Raw genomic sequence first — 18849 nt, 5'->3', positions numbered from 1 at the left:
AAAGGAGAGAGCATGGGGTTTCAGAGTTAATGTTCACTAAAGACTTTTAAAAATAACATTTCAATACTAGAACCAAGTCGACTTAGCTAACAGCCTACACTCTCTGACTCGCCATCCAAAAACTAGACCCACAAACATTCCATACCCTGTCATCGCAAAGACAAAAGGTGGCCCAGGCAGGTTTTTTTTTTCTTTTCGAAATTCCTCTGTTACCTAAAGCCTCTGAGTTGCCTGTTAAACCCCTAGCCTGCAGCTGACAACCGGGAATGTCCACTGAGTTGGGAGGACACCAAAACACCTGGGTGAAAGGTCAAAGATCCAGCTGTCACCTGGATGTTTGCCTTCCACATTGCAAAAAACTCTGGACATTTCTAAATACCCAGGTGTTCAATAACAAGCAGAATAAACACCCAGAAGCTGGACGGAAAGTTGAACTCTGTGCCAAGTTGAGGAATGCAGTGTCCATATGACGATAAATATTCTCACAACTTCCTTCCACCAGCATCAGGGTTCAAACGGGTTCAAATTATAGAGAAGGACAGCCCTCCCTTTTAACTCTGGCCGTCATAAGGTGCCCCGTGAACTGTAATTCAACACAGGCCAGCTGTCATTAGGACGCACAAAATCTTACTACCCCCTGCCAGACTCCCATTTTCAGCTGGTTCCTGGGGTATTTCAAATCATCTCTCTGGGATGTGTATATATGAACTGAGCTTACCTGTGCCAAGCGCTGGGGCACGTACTGCTGCCTATCACTGGGCAGACGTGAGAGCCAACACCTGTTTAATGCTTAAACACCAAGTTTGCTTTTCAGGTGGTGTCCAGAGAACAGGCTGGGCGGGCGCTGATCTTCTGGAACCTGTGGCAGAAACTCTTCCCTCTACTCAGTAAGCAATGGATCTCTTTGGAGGAGACAGGAAGGGAATATAAAATGCAAGCCTGTTCTCTTAGATGTCTATTCCCTAAAAATGCCCAGAAAGGTGCTCTGAGGACAGACTGCCAGTGGGGTATCCACTGCCTTTTGAACTTAACTCTTTAAAAATTTCAAGGCCCTCCTTGAAAAGCTAAACACAGAATCACCATATGATCCAGCAATTCCATTCCCAGGTATGCACCCAAAGGAATTCAAAGCAAGGGCTCAAACAGACACTAGTACCCTGATGTTCACAGAGGCAGCAGCAGCAGCAATAGCCAAAAGGTGGAGACAACCCAAGTGCCCATTAACAGATGAACGAATAAACAAAACGTGGTCTTATCCATATAATGGAGTATTATCCAGCTGTCCTTATAAAAGAATGAAGTCATGATTCACACTACAACATGGATGAACCCTGAACACAAAAGTGAAATAAACCAGACACGAAAGGACAAATTTCCTATGATTCCACTCATATGAGATACCTAGACAGGCGAATTCAGAAATAGAAAGTAGGTGAGAAGTTACCAGGGCCTGGGGAAAGGAGGAACAGGGAATTAATACTTAATGGATACAGAGTTTCTATTCTAGGGGATGAAAAAGTTTTGGAAAAGAAATGACAAATTTTATGCCACGCTTTTACCACACACACACCAAAAAAAAAAAAAAACCTCCCAGGTCATGGAAACTGGAAGAACAGCATCATATCATCCCCTAAGCACCCCTGACCCATGGCTTTGCTCTCAACAGTACGCTTTGATTCATCTGGTATTTATGTGCTCCGGGGAAGTTATTACCATCTCTGTTTTTCATTTATCATAACAGTGGTTTTTATTTCATTTTTTTTAACAAGACATGGAACCATGTTTGAAAAAAGCAGTTTAATAAGAGCATGAACTTTGGAGCAAAAATTGCCCGGATCCAAATGGCAGCTCTGCCACCGAGGAGCCATGTGACAAGCCTCATCTGTAAAAGGGGCAGAACAGCTCACTTCTTTGGGCCAGAGAGTGATGCACACAAGAGGCATCCAGAACAGTCGAGACACAAGTGAACAGACCACACATGCCAGCAGATACCAACTACACCTGCTTCTCATCACAGACAGCCTGATCTGAGATGAAAGCAGAAACATCTTAGTTGAAAAAAAAACCTCAGCAAAGTATATAAATATATTACAAAGTCACATTAGTCGTGACTTTTCCAAATAAACATACTTTGGGGTTAAGCATAACATTTAATAACCTAGAAAATGTAAATCTAATCTACCCATCGAAACAACCAGTTCAGTTATGATCATAAGAAAATGATTTTTTTTTTAAGTTGTCTTTTCTTGGACCTGAAATATACTTGGAAACTAATAGTCTATGCTGTACAATGCTTCTCTCTGCCAAGTGGTTCCGTGGAAATTCTAACCTCTTGAATGTCATGGACTCTTGTGCCAATTCCATGGTCATGTTGAGGGAGAGATTTATCCCATGGTCTCTCCATGGGTTTTATGCAGTTGGTGACTCAAAAGATGGTTTTCGAGAACGTTTTTCTCCTCTATGCCTAAATCATTACCTAGGAATGAATTAGGAATGGAGATGGCCTATTATCTCAGCCATCTTCTCATTTTCCTACGTTTAACTGTGACAACTATCCAGAGCCCTACTAAATATCTGGCCTTAAAGGCAATCTCCTGGGACTTCCCTGGTGGTCCAGTGGCTAAGACTCCACGCTCCCAAGGCAGGGGGTCAGGTATTCGATATCTAGTCAGGGGAACTACATCTCACAAGCCGCAACAAAGATCCCAAGTGCCGCAACAAAGATCCAGCTCAGCCAAATTAATTAATTACATATTTTTTAAAAAGCCATCTCCTTATAAAAAATTTGTGCAGTTATTTAACATGAAAAATGCCTGATGCTACATCATGGCTATGCTACTAAATCACAAGTTTTAGGGCTGGAAAGGATCCAACACGGGAGATTTTCTATCCCAACTTCCCATCTTAAGGACAGATGACGTGAAGTACAGAGCTTAGCCAACTTTTCAGCTGATGTTAAAAAAAAGCCCAGGCGTCAGCACAATCAGGGAGATGTGGTTTTGCTTCAAGTATGCTTTGTCATTATAAATAAATTAATAACATCCAACCAGCCTTTGCCCACATACTAAGAAAAACAATAATTTGACTCTTAATCACCTAAGAATGGCTCAGCATGAGTTCTTTGATAAATAAGACTGAAACACAGAATACCAGGAGTTTCACGGGCCATTTTAATTAAAATGAGCTTTCTGTCCTGTTTCATAATTTTCTCTGACTTTGCTTTGGTTTTTTGTGTTCCTTTTCCCTTCAGTGGACACATAGGCTTAACGCAGTAGATCAGGGCCAAAGCACCTGACCCATCAACAGGTGGGAAGAGCTAGACAGACAGGTTAGCCACAGGAGCAGAGCTGTGGTTTATGGAATGAGATTTATGAAGGAGGGAAAAAAAAAAATCGCAGAAATAACACAATTGCATTTGCAGAAAATTTCAAGTTGCTTTCTAGAAAAAGACATCTTGGAAAAGTTGATACTTTGTTTCTTCATTAAATAAAAGAGCTAATGGGTGGGAATGAGAGGAGAGGTCATTTAGACCAGGTATGCGAGATCTTAGCTTCCCGACCAGGGTTCAAACCCACACCCTCTGCAGTGGAAGGTGAAATCTTAACCAATGGACTGCCAGGGAATCCCAGAGGCACAGTTCTTTCCAAGTGTATGCAGGCAACAAAAAGAACATCAGAGGGAAAGACCACCATCATGACCCTGCTCCCCACTCTGCCCTGTTCAGCCCCATGGGTCTGGAGCTCAGACCAGTGGGAGTGGCCCTCAGGGGAAGGTCAGCTCTGTAACCTTTAGTGACTTCACAATCTGGAGGCCCACAGACCTGGGATGGGTCTAATACAGCATTAGCAAGGCTTAGACTTTAGGGAACTACATTTTCCCAGGTGATGAGAGAGCTCTGTCTTTTCAAGTCCCAGAAGCCCATGAAGCTCAACAGAATTTCTAGGAGTGCCCAGTATTTTCTAGAATGAATGACCAATTCCATAACTGTTGGGAAAATCCCTTAGTGAATCCAGGCTGACTACCCTTGCAATAATGCGGCAATCTCCAAGGCCAGTCAAAGCCACTGTCCCAGCCCCTTTCTCCAAAGAGAAAACCCATCCAGGTAAGAGATACACCCTCATCAGAGCCAGCCAGCACCCATGTTCCAAAGGTGGTGGTGGTGGTGTTTTAATCACTAAGTCTTGTCTGACTCTTTTGTGACCCCAATGACTGTAGCCCACCAGGTTCCTCTGTCCATGGGATTTCCCAGGCAAGAATACTGGAGCAGGTTGCCATTTCCTTCCCCAGGGAATCTTCCCGACCCCAGGATCAAACCTGAGTCTCCTCCACTGGCAGATGGATTCTTTACCACTGAGCCACCAGAGAAGCCCAAAGGTGTGGTACTCTCTGCCTTTCCCCCTTTCTGTAGAAAAGCAAAACAGATTTTAGACTTTCATCCCCATACACTCAAATTCCACTCCTCTTTCACTCCAGAAATGACTCCAACATCAAACAACCAAAATACTTGGGACACCTCTGCCTCTACGAGAAGAGGCTAAAGGTTGCTCATTTTGCTTTTAGAACGTAGCTGCTCTTCATTTCGGAGAAGGCAATGGCACCCCACTCCAAGGAAAATCCCATGGACAGAGGAGACTGGAAGGCTGCAGTCCATGGGGTTGCTAAGAGTTGGGCACGACAGAGCGACTTCATTTTCACTTTTCACTTTCATGCATTGGAGAAAGAAATGGTAACCCACTCCAGTGTTCTTGCCTGGAGAATCCCAGGGACGGGGGAGCCTAGTGGGCTGCCGTCTATGGGGTCGCACAGAGTCGGACACGACTGAAGCGACTTAGCAGCAGCAGCAGCAGCTCTTCATTTAGCGGGATGTTATCATCAATAATCAAAACCAAACAGCACCCGGTGAAAATCAAGCAGCGCTTCCTCATCAGGCACCCTCAGGCTTCCAGCGTGTTTATAATCACTAATTCAGACTTGCAAAAACACTCCTCAGGCAGAATAATGATGTTGGTCCTATTTATTTTGAGAACAGGAATTTCCAGAGGCTCATCGACCCTTTGTACTCTTATCTCCTAGGAAGGAAGTGAGCTAACCACCAGGATTTTGACTACCTTTCTGATACTTAAGCTATATTTAAATAAATCATTGAGGGACTTCCCTGGTGGTCCAGTGGTTAAGACTTTGCCTTCCAATGCAGGAGATGAAGGTTCGATCCCTGGTTGAGGAGCTATGATCCCACATGCCATGCAGTCAAAAAACCAGAACATAAAACAGAAGGGATATGGTAACAAATCCAATAAATGCTTTGAAAGAATGAAAAAAATTTTTTTAATAATAATTGGAACTGCATCCATTATATTTCCAGAGAACGTCTGGTGGTAAGAACAAGCCTGCATGTGTGTGTGGTCAGTCGCTAAGTCCTGTCCAATGCTTTGTGACCCCATGGACTGCAGCCCACCAGGTTACAAAGCCTGTCCTTTGTCCATGGAATACCCCAAGCAAGAATACTAGACTGGGCCCTCCTCCGGGAGATCTTCCCAACCCAGGGATTGAACCCGAGTCTCCTGCATTGCAGGTGAAGTCTTTACCACTGGTGTCAGCCAGGAAGCCCAAGAACAAGCCCAAGGGCCCAATTTTAGTGGTTTAACCCTTTCTTTACAACCAGCACTGCCTAATGAAATCTGTGTCTGTTCATTCCTTTTTTTAAAAAAAAGCCAACTCCAACCTCACTTTTCCCATCTAAGGACGGAACAAAGAGACAAACCGCCCTTCTGCTATGGCTTCCCCCAAAGAGCAAGTTGTGGAAGACAAGCGGAGTGCGTCCACTCCACGGCTTCAAAGGCATCCGCCTTCCAGCTGATGCACTCCACACAGGAACTGCCCACACGTGCACTTAGAAATGCACTCGGAGGCTTTCCCAATTATCCTCTGGGCTTTTGGCTTCTAGAAAGTCCTCTTTCAGTGTTAAAAGCCATAAACTCTTAGAGATGAAAACACTAAACCCCTTTCAAGATGAGTCACTGGGGATGGTATTCCAGGAAAGGGCTCCGGGGCACCTTGGGTGGAGAGAAGCCCTACCTGACCACAGATGTGGTGACACAGGGACTCGTGCGTCATCCAGAGTGATGCTGGTGTGTTGACACAGTGAGAAGGGCACCAGGGAGGGTCCCCTAGGTACCACCTTGCTGCCACCAAGGAATCCTCTCCCACGTGATTCTTAAGGACCTGGCCTCTCAGTCTGTGCACACTCTGTATTACCCACTGCGCAGGTTCCTCCAATGGTCCCGTGATGCTCATGTCTCCTGATATTCATGCCCTGAGTCACCACCTCCCTTGGTGACTTGCTTAATGCAGAAAACAGCTATCAGTGGTGGAATGGCTTGTCCACAATTAGGTTGCAAAGGCTGTGACCCTGGTCTTCCTCATGCTCTCCTCTGTCTTGTCTGTTCTCCCCCAGGAGGCCAGCTGCCATGCTGTGAGCTGCCCTACAGAGAGGCCCACATGGCAAAGAACTAAGGGTGGCCTCCAGCCCATGGCCAGTGAGGAAGTGAGGCCCTAATCCAACAACCTGCAAGGAACTAAACCCTGACAACAACCACGTGAGTGAGTCTGGAAGCAGATTCTTCCCTGTTGATCCTTCAGATAAGAGCCCAGCCTTAACTGAAACCGTAATTACAGTCCCTGTGTTCTTGCCTGGAGAATCCCAGGGACAGAGGAGCCTGGTGGGCTTCCGTCTATGGGGTTGCACAGAATCGGACACGACTGACGCGACTTAGCAGCAGCAGCAGCAGCAAGAAGCCTTGAGACAGAAGGCCAGCAAAGCCACACCTGGATACCCGGCCCATGGAAGCTGTGAGTGGATAAATGTTGTTAAAGCTACCAGGTCTCGGGGTAATTTGTTACGCAGCAATGGGTTACTGATACACCCACTCATGTTCCAAATGCACCAAAGAATTTCACAGTAAAGTTCCTTAAGTCTTCCTCACATACTAAATTGACAAAGCTCTCCCTTTCCAGGCTAACTGATCTGGAGATCCGACTCTTTCTGAGACAATCTTCCTTCCAGCTTGGCCCAGAATCCTTTTCTGATCTCCTTTATGTTAGTGTCTCAAGGAGCCAACGTCACTGAACATCCACCGGAGAGTACACTCCTCTAATCTCACCGTATGGGTGTCCTGATGGCTGGATCTTTATCTGCCTTCCTGCTGGACAAGGAACCCTGATGAGCTAAAGGCTGTGTTTTGCTCAGAGCCTAGGACGGTGCCTGCCACAGAGGGCACTGGATCCATGTCTGCTGAATGGATGAACAGAGGCCTGAAGGGGCATCTTGGGGGAGACGTTGTCAATTTCAACCTCTCCAGTGAGTGATGAGACTGAATTTCACCACCTCCTGTAACGGGCTCTTCAGAATCTTTGAGGATGGAGGACAGAGAGATTGCCTCTGTCATCTTGGAAGCATTCTCTCTTAATAAGTAATATTTCATACCCCAGTCTCTCATCCAAGTCCATCCACTATTCACACAATCCTGCTCAAACAGGGCAACTGTATGTCTCAAATTCTGCTCCAGTTTTACAGACCATAAAACATATAGAAAACAGACTCTCAACTTTCGACCCTTCTTTTATTAAACTCTCTTCATATAAAGAACAACACAAACGGGGATTATGATTTAAAATCACATGCAAGTCCGAGGCAACTTTTTTAAAATATCAAACGTGGTAACGATCAATTATGATAATTACTGACTTTTTTAAAAAGAGAATATTCCTTCTATTATTTCCTGCTAACTTCTGACTACTTAAAAAATGAAGAAAAAAAAATTTAAGTAATAGTATTAAGTATTTTTAAATATGTAAGTATTTTACAAGCTTCATTCTACCTTATAGCCTCCAATGCGATGCTCCTGCTTAAATTCCTTCCCGTTTTTCAGCCACCTCATGGTTGGTGTTGGATTCCCCCCAGCTGGACAGCGGAACTTGACAGTGTTGGCTGCTGGGACCGCGTGCAGCCGTTTTTCCATCTTTTCTGTGTTGGTCCAGTATGGTGCTCCTGTTTTGGAAAACGACATTATAATGTACATAGATGGACAGCTGCATCTCCATCAATAAACCCCTAACAGGTTTGTATGTGAACGATCCGACACTTCCAAAACTTTGGGGTAATATTTATCAATACATTAGAGAAACATTTTCTGAAGTCTGATCCAGCTGGCCTCCCAGAAGGTCCCTGGAGATGGGCTGCCTAGAGTTTATTAACAGGGAACTTTTCTTTCCCTTGTACTTGCTGCCAGAATGTAAATTCATGAATGTTTTAAAATGCTACTTTAGACACAAAGCGACAATACATACAGTAAGAACAGCTGAGCTCCCCCCACCCCCAAAAATAAATCATTTTAGATCGCCGCACCTGTGAAATGATCACACGTACAAATAAACAAATTGTGTTCAAAAGCCACATCAACTCATCCGCTGGCGCTTTAACGGGTGATCAATAGTATAGCTTAGCATCTCAACCTGTGCATGTTCAGTCATGTCTTGATTCTTTGAGACCCCATGGACTGTAGCCCGCCAGGCTCCTCTGTCCATGGGATTTTCCAGGCAAGAATACTGGAGTGGGTTTCCATTTCCTTCTCCAGGGGATCTTCCCAACCAAGGAATCAAACCTGAGTTTCTTGTGTCTCCTGCATTGGCAGGCAGATTCTTTACCACTGAGCCAGCTAGGTAGCCCTTTTATTTGCAGACATGGGCCCAAAAGTTCTCACACATTTAATTTATTAATCCTGACAACAATTCAATTATAACCCCTGTTTACAGATGGGGAAACTGAGTCACAGAGCAGTAACCTACCCGAAGCCACAGAGCTAGGAAGAGGTGAAACCAGGATTTGAGCCAAGGCAGTTTGATTCTAGGGCCCACTGTCTGCCTCCCCGACCCACTCTCAAAGCACTGGAATCCATACCTTTAACCTCTCTGACACGCAGGACTAGCATCCGAGACAGACAGCCTCAACTGGAGGCATGCTGCCTCCTTTATCACTGCTCAGGATTTCCAGTGACAACATCCTTTGTGGCGATTAACTCTTCACATGCATGTTTCTGTCCCAGCAAACATGTAACCAAAACCCCCATATCCCTCTGCCTACAGCGTCCATCAACAGGGCCTGGAACACCCAAGAACATTCTAGAACACTGAAATTCTAGAAGACTGATCCATAACTGCTTACAAGGGTTAGACTGAGCAACAATTCACACCCCCCACAAACCAGAGGCAATGTTGGGGGGAAGGGGCTTTGTCTCCAGTATGATTTAGAAATTTCCTCTCCTATTCTGTGGATGGCGCAGCACATTCCTGGCAGGGCACCAGTGCCCTTCACTTAACAGCCAGGCTGTCGTGGTAGAAAGAGGAAGTGGAACAACTGCATTCAGAACACCCACCCCTCTTTGCCTCAACCTTGCTCTTGAAACCTGCTATAAAAGGTGGAGTGAGGGTTTCTTAATGTGCTCTGTCTTCTTTATCCATCTGCTTATCTAAGTGTCAAGGTGGAGGGTGGCGGCGTGGGGAGGTATGGCTGGTATGGACATGATGCTAAGGCACAGCTAAGTGAGGCAGAACTGGTCGGTCTGTGTTCAGAGAGAGAAGGCCCAGGGGAGGGTGGGTGGGGAACCCAGGCAGAAGGACCAGAGCCACGTTCTCGCCTCTGCATCCAGTTGCATCTGTAACGAGCAGGCAACTTGGTAGCCACTTGACCTGGGATGTCAAACGCCCATACACACACCGAGTCTTTTTAGGGGGTCCCCAGGGAGTACTCAATTTCTATTTATCACAGGTCTCCCAGGGCCTGGCATATCCCGAAACAATTTCAATCATCTTTCATTGGAAAAGCTTCTACTTGGCAAAGTCCATCCACAGCCACTGAAAAAGAAAGCGTTAAGAGCACAAAATAAATAATGAGCTTTGTCGCCACACAAAGACTTTTACAAAGCTGACCTAAATGAAAGGCATACCTCCTGCTGTCAGGTGTCTGCATTCGTGTCATCTGTTTAAGTAAACACAATAGCCTATTCATATGAATTAGCTAAATATTAATGGAGTCACTCTTTCAGATACCATCAATTACAGCTGCCCTGATCCTATGGAATGTCTTTTCTTTTTTTTATATAAAAGAAATCAACAGATACGTGCTGTGTACCATTAGGCACGGTTTCCCTGTTCCCTGGGTTAAAAAGCAGACTGAGCTTAGGCACTAGGAAAATTGCTCTGTTCCTCTCTCACAGGGCTAAGCTGTGGGTGAGTCTGCAACCTGCCCGGGGCGGGGATCACCCACACCACATGGGCACCTATGGTTATAGCCTGTGGCAACAGTACATTGGCAATGAGCACCTTCCACTTGGCGCCGGAGTAATGATTTAAGGACAAGAGTGAAAGAATTTTGCTGGAACTTCTGGCAGGTAGCCACTTTCCTGGGGTGAAATTTCAATCATCAAAACTGCACCTATAAAACCTGCTCGTGCAAAACAGACATGGCCGTGTTTCTCTTCTAAAGGCTCAGAGATCACAGGTGAGTGGGGCACCATGAAATCTAATCAACAAAGTAGAAGCCAACCGCCTACATGACCACCACTGGAAACCTGAATTCACGACATCTGCTCTCCCTGAGGAACTGTAAAACTTGACTCAACAGAAACAGCCAAGGTTTCGAGGTTCCCTGAGTAGCAGCAATGGGTCACCACCAACCCCCATCCAACCCCACTCTGGGTGATAACATCACACAGGCATGATGTGCTTTTGTGAAGAGGCCTTCCTTCAAGGTGTCCAGCTCACAGATTTTATTAAGGGTGTGATGCTGGAGGGGAGGGGCTATTTTAGTGTTTTACAACGGCTCTTTCTGAAACAAACTAGCTTTGCAAAACTTGAAGAATCTGGAAGGTCTAGAAAAATAATTACAGGAATAGCTCTGCTGTGCTTCCAGCATCAATGTCCTCTGCAAACTCTTCCTGTCTTCAGTGTTTCCCACTGTGTGTGCAGTGTCGGACACGTGGACATGCCAGGGCCCCCACTGCATAAACTACAACGCAGCTGGAGAGAAACAGGGACCAGGCCCATGAAAAACCTCCTCTACCTAAGGAGGCCTTCTTCCATCCAAGGCGGTGAACAGCATGAACAACTTCCATTCGCAGGAGGAATTCAGTTAACGAATTAATGATCTACAAAGGCAGAGACAACTCTAGCACTCGGTGGGCACTCAATATCGATGGCCAAGGCCACAACATGTTGCCTGAAAGAAGTGTATGGTCTCCACTTTGTAAACCTTCCCTGGAATAATCTTAGTGATCTATTTAGTGGAGAAGGAATTGTGGTACAAACCCCTGATGACATAAACATGGATCATATCTAAATCAGAAGTAAAGAAGTTGACCTAGACATAGGTATGGCCCTTTCTGCTCTGACATGCTCAAATCTTCTGATGTAGTATGTAGCAAAAGTATGACATTCCTTTAGTCATTAAAAACTAATGATGATCAACTTAAAGGGACGGTCAGACCCAGCCAAAATAAATAAGTACAATCTCATCCTCAAGGCACACTACTCATTATCATCTTCTACACTGAAACAGATATTGTATGTTAGTAACGATGCCAAGGAAGTACAACTTTAACACAGAGAAGCCTCTTCACATGTGTCTGGTGAAGCAGACTCATAACCCCACAGAAATGTCCCTCAAAGTTCCCTCCACACAGCCCTTCTTAACCCCCTTCATCCCACCAGTAAAGACGCCCTCCTCCTGCTCTGGGCCCCCATTGTCTCAGTTATGTGCATGTTTCCATGCCCAGGGCATTTCTATACTGAAATATATCCCTTTCAATGTCTGCTGACCAGCAAGAGTAGATCACCTGGAGGTTACAGCTTAAGTCATCTTCAGACGATGGAGCAGACACTCCAGTGTTTACTGAATGGATGGATGGATAAATGGATGGATGGACACCAGATGGACAACTGTTCAAAGCTTGAGCTATAAAATGAGGGCGTTGAACTGAAAGTTCTGATAAGGCCCTTCCCGGTTCTAACATTCTTTTCAGGTATCCGTCTATATCCTACACAGATACTGAATCTGTCACCAAATGGTGGGATCAGAGGCTTTGTTTTGACCCTGTGACTTAAACCTAAGGAGAAAACATGGACTGCTGAGCCTGCTCCCACAAAAACTCATGTATCTCCACTCTAACATCTAAGGTTTATGGTGTTCTCTCTCTTTCTCAAACCAAATAGAGAGAATACAGCCTGGGGGTTTAAAGGAAAAACATGAACTCATATTACCACCGCACCAAAAGAGACCTCACTGACCATCTGGCCCAACGGCTGGTATGATCAATGTCATTCCGAAAGGTTAAGTGATTTGATCAAGGTCACACGGCCAGAGGCTGGGCCGAGGCTAGATCCAAGTCTCCAACTCCCTGAGCAGTGCTCTTTCAACCACTCCATGCTGCCCTTTGAACTCTCCCATGGTAATTAAGTCAAAAGTTCAAGATTTATGTGAGCTGTGGCCGCTGATGACTGCCAACTGTATTTTTATTGATGTAAAAATAATAAAAAAAAAACACAGCCTGTTTCAGCTCCTAGATTAAGCCTCACAAACTCTCTAAAGCCCCACTAAGGCCTCTGTCTTAAGTCTATAATTAGGGCCTTTAAAAATATCACTAATCAGGACATTTCAATGCTTTGACCCTTGATGAGGGAAGGGGTATGTGTCTGAGAGCTCTCCCCTATCCTCGCCACAGACTGCACTTCCTCTGACTTCAGTTTTGCATAGAGAAAGAGAAAACAAACAACAAAATATGAAGATGTCAGTGAAGGTGTGACTGCAGGGGGCAGGAGGGCTTTATTTGAGAAGTTTCATTAAAAACGGCAACTTGCTGATCAGCAAGGCATTCAGTAAGATACACTGTAAAACAAACCAGGCAGAGTGAGCCGTACTGGGAGGCCAGTTGCCCACGGAGGTCCCCAGGCTCTGCCTTAAAAGGGGACCGCTGCTGGACCAGAGGAAGGCTGAGAAAGAAAAGATATTCAGCCTGGCTGAGTAGATGGAACATCATCACTGGCTTCTGTGATGAAACACCCAAACCATGTGATGAGGTTTCACTGAAAAGGCATTTCAAAAACTTTAGGCAGCTTATGTGTTTTTTTCAAAAATGCATTTTCTTCAACTCCTGGAAACTTCAACACAACTAAGAAACCATCTTAGAGACCATCTCTACGAAGGAACAATCGCAATTAGAGCAAATGTGACCGTGATCTGCTACCATCAGTAGGTCTCAGAATCTCAGGCCAAGAACCTTCATTTTCCCGTTACTTCCAAAAAAAAAAAAAAAAAAAATCCCCTTTCTCCCTAGTATGGAAGATGGGCAGCTGCAGGTCTCAAGGAGAATAAAACCAAAATAGAAAATTATCTTCTCTCTCTTCACTCAGTAGTAAGAACCACACTCCACTTGATACACCCGTCTTACTATCAACTCCCTCTAGTTAAGCAGTCAACCTGAACCTTCTGTCAATCATGTTCTTCCCAAGAAGTCAGTCTCAAGCTCTTCGGAGACAATCATCACTTAAACACAAGCTGACAGTAATAAAAGTACCTTGAAAAACCGGACAGATGTGTAAACTTATTTGCTGCCAGATAATCCATTAAGATATCGAGTACCTAGGGAAGGCAAGGACTAGTTAAGTTATGCTTTTCTAAGCTAAAAGATAAAGCTTGAACCTTTCAAAATCCTCAACCTGGATGCACTTCAAAAATTAGCATTTGAAATCGCAACTTTCTGTCCAGAGAAAGTCTCTTTCACCAAAGGGCATATGTAACAGCATTATTTCCTGGCAGCCAGGCTTGTAATGACATCACAAGATTGTTCTGCTCAGGGAACCGTCTAGCACTGGTAAAGTGTGATGTCATCAGCAAGTCAGCTGCTAAAATATGACCGGAGAATGCCCTTCACATCTGTGATGGAAGGACCTGACTTAAAAGCGGGGGGCGGGGTGGGGGTTAGATCAATCAAATCAGCTCACTGGAGGGATTTTCAAAGCACGTGCAGCAGGATGTTAATAGATGCTATATTTTAAAAAAGGATCTTATGGTCAATCAGTTTGGAAAACCCTGGGAATGGACAAAAAGAAACAGATGTTTTACTACAGAACTTCTCAGAGCTTGTATTAGGCTGATAGACACCATAAGTCTTTGAGAAAGGGTTATGGTATGAGATATTCTCCAAATTCATTTTAAAATACAACTGATTTTTGGCAGAGGATTATTTGGAACCAGGGTTCCCAAGGATATTCTTTGAGAAAGACCGACTTATTCTCTTCATGTACAGACCAAACCTGAACACCGCTCTGTTTTTAATGGGATCTGTAAAAGAGATTCTGGGAGGACGGTGATACCACAAAATATTCATTCAACATCTGGGCTAGTCATTGCCCTTCAGAAGTAATCTAAGGGGAAAGGCAGGTCCGAGAGGCTACCTGATACTGAACATGATACCATACGTTGTACGATGGAACATGCAAACACTCAAAGCCACTCAATCGGCCAGTATAAACAAGGAAATCTACAGAGGAGCCCACTTTTGAGTTAGGTCTCATAGGATTAAGTAGAAGTTCAGATATACCTGCACACTGCAGAACATTACCATAAAAATCAAACTAGACCTGGAGGTTAATGGATAGCAGTTTCATGGCCAAAATGCAACAAATCTGCCTTAATTTTTGACTGTTATTTTTACCATTATATTTGGCTACAATGTTTTCTGTACTCTGTACAGAATCTAAAAAGAACTCAGCTACTGCTGCTAAGTCGCTTCAGTTGTGTCCAACTCTGTGCAACCCCATAGACGGCAGCCCACGAGGCTCCCCCCTCCCTGGGATTCTCCAGGCAAGAACACTGGAGTGGGTTGCCATTTCCTTCTCCAATGCATGAAAGTGAAAAGTGAAGTCACTCAGATGTGTCCAACTCTTAGCAACCCCATGGACTGCAGCCCACCAGGCTCCTCTGTCCATGGGATTTTCCAGGCAAGAGTACTGGAGTGGGGTGCCATTGCCTTCTCCAAAAAAGAACTCTACCAGGCAGATAAGCTTGCCTTCTTAGAGTGCACTGCCAGAATTAGATAAACGAGAATATCAGCAACCGGAGTAACCTGCCATCTATTTTTCAAGTCAGATGATGGACAACTAACGTGGACCAAGCCCCAAAAACTCTTCTTGGAGAAGCTCAGAAATATCACTGTCAGCACAGGGTCACTGAAGCATCGTTTGTTAACTTCACTAAAGGGGAACTTTCAAACACACCCCAGGGGCATTTCCAGACAATCAGAAGACACCGAAGGAATCCATTTGGATGCATGAGTGGTTTCCAGGTGGCTGAAAATGCAAAGAATTTGGTGCTTCTACAGTATTCCCTATTAATCAGGTCAAGCATTTGACACTTGAGGTGGCAAAAAATTGTTTTAATGGCAACATCCCCTTCCCCGCTTTGCCAATTACCCTGGCCGTGGCATTCCTCTGTCCACGCCGGCCACAGCTGCTTAATCTCAGCCGCCCCAGGCCGCACCTGTGAATCACACCAGCCTAATCACAGTAACAGATGGCAGAGGCCACGCAGCCAGCTAAGAACTGCTATCACTTTAAATCGCGTCTAATGTTTCTCGGGCCCCAAACAGAGGCAGTTCCCGACAGCAGTATCTCCCTGGTACAGCTAACACCAGTCCTTAATCACCCCAGAGTACCCACTTCAGGGCGAAGCTGGTGTCATTCGAGAGCTAATTACGAAGAACCCTGGTTGCAAGGTGAGGGCACGGCGTTTCATTCAACGTGGGCTGGCATTCATTAAATGGAACAACCCACTACCTGGGCACTGGGCAGTCAGCACTAGTGTTCGGGATGCAAAGAGAGTCATCAGAGAGGGAGATCAGACAGAGAAGTAGTTCATTCAGCCTACTTGTTACATCACCTATACCTTCAGTTACATTTTATTACTTCCTGCATATTCTGGGTAACATGCTGTCAGGCAGGGGGCTGATCACCAGGACAAGTTCTCCGGCACGCCGACAGAACCTCGCTGAGTCTGATGTCCCAGTCAATAGCAATGGCTACCACACGTGGGTACCACATTAGAGCTGCCCACAGCTATGCGAACATCCTCCCCCCACCTGCATCATCACCCTGGGAACTGGCAGAGGGGCACGGCGATTAGACAGGCAACAAGCCTACAACTGAAATTGCAGCTCTGCTTTGTGTTCATTGAGTCACAGATTCTCAATCAATAAAACACAAAAATAACTCCTCTCTCCACCTTAAGAGGTTGCTGGGGGCACGGATTGAACCAGCAGTCAGAGCAGAGCCTGCCCCGAGCAGCCCCTTTTCATCACCATCAGGCTCACAGCCTCTCGTGCCAGAGCCAACAGTAAGAAGTGAGTGACATGTTCTAATCTACCAGTGTTATTACAAAGTCACAATAACAAGAACAACCTCGTTAAAAGGCTGGTACAAATGACAGTTGAAGACACTTTCCCTCCTCCTGCCACCCTCTGTTTTACCAACAAGCCTTCTAACAGTAAACTCCTATTGGAGGCAGACCTGTGTGTGTGAATCCCTAAGCCAGTGGTTCTCACACTTACTGTGCATCAGAGTGACTTCCAAAGTTTCTAATTCAGCAGGAGGTCCCGGGTGGGCCCTGAGAATCTTCATTTTTAGTAAGGTCTTAAGTAATGATGATGCTAGTGGTCCAGACTGCAAGCTTTCTCTTGTCAGACAGTGGAAACTAATATAAGCCAAAATATTTCCCTTTTTTGCCTATGCTGCTAGGAGACTCAGAGACAAATCCAGTTCCCCACTGAAGCAAAACATTATCCCAGGTGCTGAACCACATTGATTGTCTCTTCTTCCTTGAAAAAGCCTTGGATCTATTTTAATAACTAATTGTCCCATTATTTAGGTCTTGTTTAAATTTACTAAACTGACTAATATCCTTTTGAGAAAATGAAGACTATAATATCTAAGACTATAACATCCAAGAATGCCAATGACCGACGTAAGGTCACTTTGGAAATATTCCAGCCATGGTACTGGAAAATACAACTTGCTGTATTTAATCTTTTATTGAATAAGCACTCAGAAATGTTTTTCTGAGCAGTGTGCAAATATGCACTCACTAACCTTCATAACAGCCCCCAAAGATATTGTTATTATTTCCATTTTACAGATGAAGAAACTGAGGCACAGAAGTTAAATTACTTGCCCAATTCAGCAGTGTTGGAGCAAGATTTGAACCGAGGCTGCCCAGCTCTGAGAGGCCCATATTCTCACTCACCAAGTAGAGGCGTCCTAGGGTCAGTTAAAGCAGTGCTGACTGTCCCTAAACATGCAAACAGCATTTGGTGTCCCCCTTTTCTACTGGCAATATAAGGCACACTTCCCTTATTTCTGCTCAGCAAGCAATACTATCTTAGCAGGCCAAGATTTCGCAACCTCTGCACTATCGACCTTCTGGAGAAGAAATTCTTTGTTACGGGGCTGTCCTGTGTATTGAAAAGATGTTTATGAGCAGCATCCCTGGGCTCTCTGATGCCACTAGCATCACCCCATTCCTTCGGTGAAACAACCAAGCATTGCCCCGTGTCCCCCAGGGGAGGGGGAAGGAGGAGAATCCCCCCAGGCGGAGAGCCACTGGGTCAGGCCAAGCAACATCGACAGGAAGAAGACAGGATGTCGTATGATTCAGCTGGCTTTACATCTCCAGATAGCGAGGAACCAGAGGGGAAAAGCAAACCAAGGAAAGAAAAGTCGTGAGTGCTTTCAAAAGAAAGTGGCTACTGACACAATAAGAAAGGACAAGCAGTACAGAAGGGTGTACAGTAACACTGCTTTATTCTCAGATTTGAAAGTCAGGAAGAGAAGACACAGTGGAGAAGTGGGGACTGCAGTCAACAGCATCCCAAGGAGTCGCCAGGGAGACAGCTACGAGTCAGGACTTCCCACCGAGCTCTCCTCTCTCGGGGACGTTCGGAGACGGCAATTACTTACTCTTGCTGTTACTGTTCTCACTGACAAAATCCTCCGAGCCATCTGCGTCGTCCTCATCATCTCCGGATGAGATGGCATCTGTATTCAAAAGAACACAGCCATGGTTGTGTTTTTGCAAAGCAAAAGGTTGAAATCATCTACAACTCAGTCCTCCTGGAAAGGGAATTCAACAACCCAGGAACCCAGGCAAAAAAAAAAGTCTGAGATCGTGTTTAGTTAAGATGGTTTTAATGGCTTAAATTTTCTCTCCGTGATGACAGTTGGTCTATATTATGATTCTTCATGTGTTCTGCTTTCACATTATTTAAACATGCTATAAAATGGGATATACTGAAAAGGGATTTTAAGCTTCAAATGGTATTCAAGTCCCCAACAAATTTACTGATTGTATAATAGCTGAAGATTCTTTCCAACGCAATCTTTCAGCACTCGGGGTCTCCTTCAAGAAAGGAATTAGTCCCTAGAAAAACTTAACCCTGTGGTCTTCTGACTGTTTACTAATAATCTGAAAAAATAATTTTAAACACAGCCACAAAAGGGGACCTGGTTGCCCCGTGGAAGAAAAGTCAAGGAGAGAAACTCAAATTTTAACAAAAGGAAGCAGAAATCTTTGGCATCCAAATTTCAATCCTATGTTCTAAACGCCAAGGATGCCAGTGGTACAGGAGTTTAAAAAAGAAAAAAAAAAGATGTGTTTTTTACTTATACGAAAGTGTGCGGTCTTAAAAATGTAATGTTGCACATGAGAACCCTGTCATAATTTTAATGACCAGCCTCTCTCATATACCA

The 18849-nt window shown here is 44.8% G+C and overlaps 1 protein-coding gene across 11 annotated transcripts in view; it reads right to left on the bottom strand.

Moving 5' to 3' along the window:
• FGFR2 (fibroblast growth factor receptor 2) overlaps positions 1 to 18849 on the bottom strand; it is a 107652-nt gene that overhangs the window by 60097 nt on the left and 28706 nt on the right. For 8 of the 11 annotated variants that reach the window (XM_010859237.1, XM_010859232.1, XM_010859235.1 and 5 more), the window contains 2 exons: positions 18061 to 18138; positions 7878 to 8047 (listed from right to left, as the gene is read on the bottom strand). In XM_010859237.1, coding sequence (XP_010857539.1) covers positions 7878 to 8047; positions 18061 to 18138 — 248 coding nt within the window. The remainder of the gene's footprint in view (positions 1 to 7877; positions 8048 to 18060; positions 18139 to 18849) is intronic. The other 3 variants (XM_010859240.1, XM_010859241.1, XM_010859242.1) reach the window with 1 other exon arrangement.

The sequence above is a fragment of the Bison bison genome, unplaced genomic scaffold, assembly GCF_000754665.1.
Source record: "Bison bison bison isolate TAMUID 2011002044 unplaced genomic scaffold, Bison_UMD1.0 scf7180017864456, whole genome shotgun sequence".
Lineage (NCBI taxonomy): Eukaryota > Metazoa > Chordata > Mammalia > Artiodactyla > Bovidae > Bison > Bison bison.
This window is presented reverse-complemented; position numbering and strand designations above follow the sequence as displayed.